The 4,826-nt window shown below is 37.1% G+C and overlaps 1 protein-coding gene across 1 annotated transcript; it reads left to right on the forward strand.

Moving 5' to 3' along the window:
- Positions 1–730: 730 nt before the first annotated feature.
- Positions 731–3,763, forward strand: LOC132554276 (uncharacterized). Its single transcript, XM_060218586.1, has 3 exons — positions 731–861; positions 2,495–2,832; positions 3,360–3,763. The coding sequence occupies exons 1-3, from the start codon at positions 731–733 to the stop codon at positions 3,761–3,763; spliced, it is 873 nt and encodes a 290-aa protein (XP_060074569.1).
- Positions 3,764–4,826: the final 1,063 nt, after the last annotated feature.

Here is a 4,826-nt window from a genome sequence, read left to right on the forward strand (position 1 = left end):
TTATCTTCTGTCAATAATAACCATGCTACACCGACACAGATTCATTTCCCGTAACAGTCTGTAGCCAATTCGCTCCTTCTAAAATGGACAAGTTTTTTTTTAACGGGATGTATTCGAACTACTGGCTAAAAGTTTTCGATAAGGGGGAACTGACCTAGTAAATAAGGATATTCTACCCCTAAGTGTGTACTGTGTTCTCCTTGTCGGATCTAAACACCGATTCCCAGTTTATAATTAATAATATGCTTCAGTTACGAATATTCAAAGTTCTTTTATTTGTGTCTGTCTTTTTATTATTTTCTTATGAGCTAGTTGTTACAATGTGTTTGTATTTCTAATTAGATACTACACAGTTCTTAGAACACAGCCAATAGAAAATTTAAACGTGATGCTTGGTGACGACACGGTCATATGCATCAAACAAATGACCAGTGTGGAGCGTCTTAGCATTGGCGTAAGTAGATACGAGGTAAGGAATCGACCAACCTTTTTCACACTAAGGGCGAAAATAGTGTGACGAAATGGTAAACAGATTGCCGACCAAAACATGTACCAGATAGTAACAATGTACTGTAGTCAATTCGGCCACGATTAAAAAGAATACCAAACAAGATATAAGATAAAATAATGATAAGAAATTCGTTGCAATCCTTTTTTTTTTATCTTATCTTTGTATGTGACATGCATATATAAGATACAAGATTATAAGTAACTGAATATAAAAGAAGCTATGTCACAGAGGAAAATTAAAACGGTCCAACACTCGCCGATCTCGATATTTCTCAAAACACATGCATTAACCCTTTTCGTCATTGCAGCACGTGCTCACGCTGATCAGATATATCAAGCAGATGACAAACGGTAAGTACAAAAAGACTGTAATAATCATGATTTGTAAATTTAAAATAGGTCAATAAATGTTTTAGAATACAACCATATGTTGTATGTATGTGTCACTTATATTTGAGAGAGAAATGAACCAGTTGAGATAAATGAGAAAAAAGTAAGATATCAAAAATGGTTGCCATATTGTCATTACATGTTTTGAGAACACAATTATCAGAATGTCGTTGCTCTGAAATCTGGCAAAGCTAACATCCAACCATACTTCACGTACAGAAATGTCCTTGTTTTTCCTACAGTCACTCCAAGCCCATTGCGTCCAACTTTTTTAATTACAAAAATACACTGCTATAACTGAATGTAGCTGACCATGTTTATGTTCTCTGCCTCCTCTTACAACTACATGTATGGTTCAACTGAGCACATAGAAGCTTGAGATATAAACATTATCTACAACGCTAAGCTACGAGAGCTTTTCACGATTTCCCAAATATCGTGAATAACCCCTTTTATTAATTATATATAGATTCGATTCCGTTGAAAACCAGAGAGCAAGTGAAACGAGAGCATACTGCGTTTGATCCACATTCTGAATGGAATAATTTAATTAGGTCTATCTTTTTAAAAGAATTAGCAATTTTTTTAATCAAACGAAATAAAGTCCCTTCAATCTTAATGTTAAATGAACACTTCACGTTTTACATGTTAGGTTTGTTATTGTACCCAGAGGAAAGGTACCCAAAAACTGTATCCTTGTCTGTAGACATCATTACATTTTCTGAATACAGAAAGAATCAGGCTTGGAGGAAGCCCTACTTCACCATTATCCAATCTTTCCGAAAACTGGGCAATCATGCTTCAGTATTTCAATTATTAAGAATGCCTATTGAATTGTGGACCTCCCTCGTTTCTATTGTATTCCTGAACTTCATAAAAAATCTATATAAACAACGTTTTAATGCTGGCTCGTCTGCTTGCACCAAACTTTTATCAAACCTTCTTACATTTATTTTATAAATATCAAACTCTAAAAGAGCTTTTGACAAATCCTCTACAAAAACACTTCTTCTATAAGAATATTTGTATTTTCCACTCTGTATACTTTAAATATAGTATATAGATATAAATAAGTTATATGATAAGCGTGGTGGCTTTAATTTCCCTGTTGTAAATTTTCATATCTGGATAGCAACATACCTGCGTCCCCAACCTATGATGCTCAATGGCTTGCTACAAATGTATCAATATTATAATTTTGCGGCAAGATGTCAGCGACTGACAGATAAACTCCTAACACAAGGTTTCGGGAGAAGCAGGTTGATGAGGATTATGGTGGAGTTTTTCAGACGGCATACTGATCACATTGTGAAATATTGTATTCCTTGTGCGATATAGAGTTCGGGGTGTTTGATGCTCGTCAGTATGTCTAGTGGTCCTGTTGTCGCTAACATCACTAGTCAGTAAAATTGTAAATGAAATTAAAAATTGGTTAGAAACAAGGGCATATTATTCACAACGGAAGGGTTTAAACAGAGATACGGAGAAATAGTTGGAAATAAAAGTTAGATACTCCAAGGATTAGTGTCTCTTAACTAAATACCAGCACAAATGCTTCTAATCAAATTTTACTAACACGTGTTATATTTCATAGACATTCATCTCCAGATGACTCAGCGCTTGACTATGTTTCCCTGATGGACAGACTGGAGCGACAGGAAGAATCCATTCGACAACTGCAGGCAGCAGTAGCAGAAAAAGCAGAGCGTATAGAAAGACTAGAAAATAGATTGCAGGATAACAAAACCGATATTGAATTCCGACACCGTCAAGATCTTCCTGCTACAACTGTTACGGATCATCTACAACCGTTGTCGCATTTCCCTCCAAATCGACATCAGGCTGGAAACGTCAAGAATGCTAACACAAAAACTTTCTTCACTGAAGATTATACAGGAGCGAGGATAGACAAGAGACAATCGACCAACACAAGTGTGTATTTCTCACCAAATTGCTTATAGAACAAAAACAAATCAAATCCAATTAAATTGAATCATCAATTGAAAATTAAATAAAAAAAACCGTATCAGTTGCGAGCAAAAGTCACAATGGTTACGAAACAAGCATTCATCTCAATGTTTCTTACTTTTCATATTATTATCCCCTTGCGGCGACCACGGAGGGGATATAGCGTTCTGTTCGTACGTCCATTATCCCCTTGCGGCGACCACGGAGGGAATATAGCGTTCTGTTCGTACGTCCATTATCCCCTTGCGGCGACCACGGAGGGGATATAGCGTTCTGTTCGTACGTCCGTACGTTCACTTTTTGTCCTCAACAGATTTTGATCAAGCTATACATATCGGGCGAGTATCGTATTGCTTTGGAAGAGTTTGTGTTTCATTGTGCTAGGGTCAGTATTAAGGTCACGGTTACTATTTATAGGAAATCTTTGTCATCGCCCTAGCAACTTGGGAGTGAGGGGAATTGTATCGTTTGCGATACCTTGTTATTTGCAGACGTCGCCTTCAGTGCATCCATGACGAATAGTGTAAGCGTCCACCAACATGAGACACTGGTATTTGGTCACGTGTTGTTGAATGAAGGTAACGGGTACAACGGTGCAGACGGTATCTTTATCGTTCCACGAGGCGGTGTCTACGTCTTCACGTGGTCCATTACTTCAGCAAAGAATAACGATGGTACCTATGATATCCATACCAGCTTGTTAATTAACGGATCGCCTGTTGGGGCAATAGATTCGGACGCAGATTCAAATAACTGGGGAAGCGCAACTGGTATTGTCGTAGTGGCTGTTGAAAATGGAGATCATGTATTCGTTCGCATGGCTACCGGCTCGTCGGGAAGTATCATAAGCCAAAGCGAGACAAAATCAACGTTTTCTGGATGGTTTTTGTTCTAACCTAGGATCGTGGTCTTTAAAATGACACCTTTGGTAAAGATTGGATTGCGTGCCTTGTATAGTGCCAAATAAAGAAAGTGACAATGTGTATTGTTATTTTGTTGTTTATGATGACACTTAAAGTAACTTTTCGCAAGACTTTTGTCATTCAGATCAGTCGCCCTCCCAGAACGATTTTGATGCAAAAGCTCAAAATTCGAAGCCGATATTTCCTGAAAGTACAAGAAATTTCGTGACGTTATCTTGGACAGATTTAGAACTATGTCATGAAAACAAGATGAAAGATTATGTCGTTTGATTATCATTTCTTTTGTTATAACTAGAGTGAAAATTAGGGGAAATAAAAACATCAGAACAAGCGATACATATCCTGTTCTGTGTAGTTGTTTTGAGCTGTTTGGAGATTTTCTCTTCGGTACCGGAGAAATATGACGGACAAAAATCTTCATTTGCTAAGCCGGTAGGTCGTACGAACAGTGCCAACTGTCTTCATTATAGGATTGTAAAGGTGGAATAAACTTTGGATCTTTATATCTTCTAATGTTTTAAAAGTTTCAGAATTACTTTAAATAAAACGTTTAATTCTCTAAGTGAAAACAATAATACCGCTGGCTAAACAATCAGTGGTTTCATTTGACCTTTGTTGGAATGTTATCTTACTCACTTCAAACATCAAAATGAGATACAAGTATCGAGCAAGCTTAATATATTACCCAGGAATAATATTCCTTCAGAGGAAAGGAACTTGCAAGAGACTTAAAACAAAACTAAGGCCAATCAGTAGAGCAAACCTACTACCTTTTGATATCAGCATCCCACTGACCAAGTCTCATGACCCTACTGTAGATTACTGAATGATTCAAAAGTCCCATATATGTAAAAGAAAAGAGAGCCTGAAGATATTAAAAACGAAGAAAAGGTTATTCGTTAGGACATCATGCCCATTCATCAAGCAGAAAGAGTTATATAAGGCCTGTATCTACCCCCGTATGATCCGCACTGTTTCTGATAGCGATTACGTCAGTTATACTGTCAATGAATGACACAGCAATATCGCCAACGA

Source organism: Ylistrum balloti, unplaced genomic scaffold (genome assembly GCF_031769215.1).
Source record: "Ylistrum balloti isolate Yb309-2 unplaced genomic scaffold, AGI_CSIRO_Ybal_v1 Utg369640, whole genome shotgun sequence".
Classification (NCBI taxonomy): domain Eukaryota; kingdom Metazoa; phylum Mollusca; class Bivalvia; order Pectinida; family Pectinidae; genus Ylistrum; species Ylistrum balloti.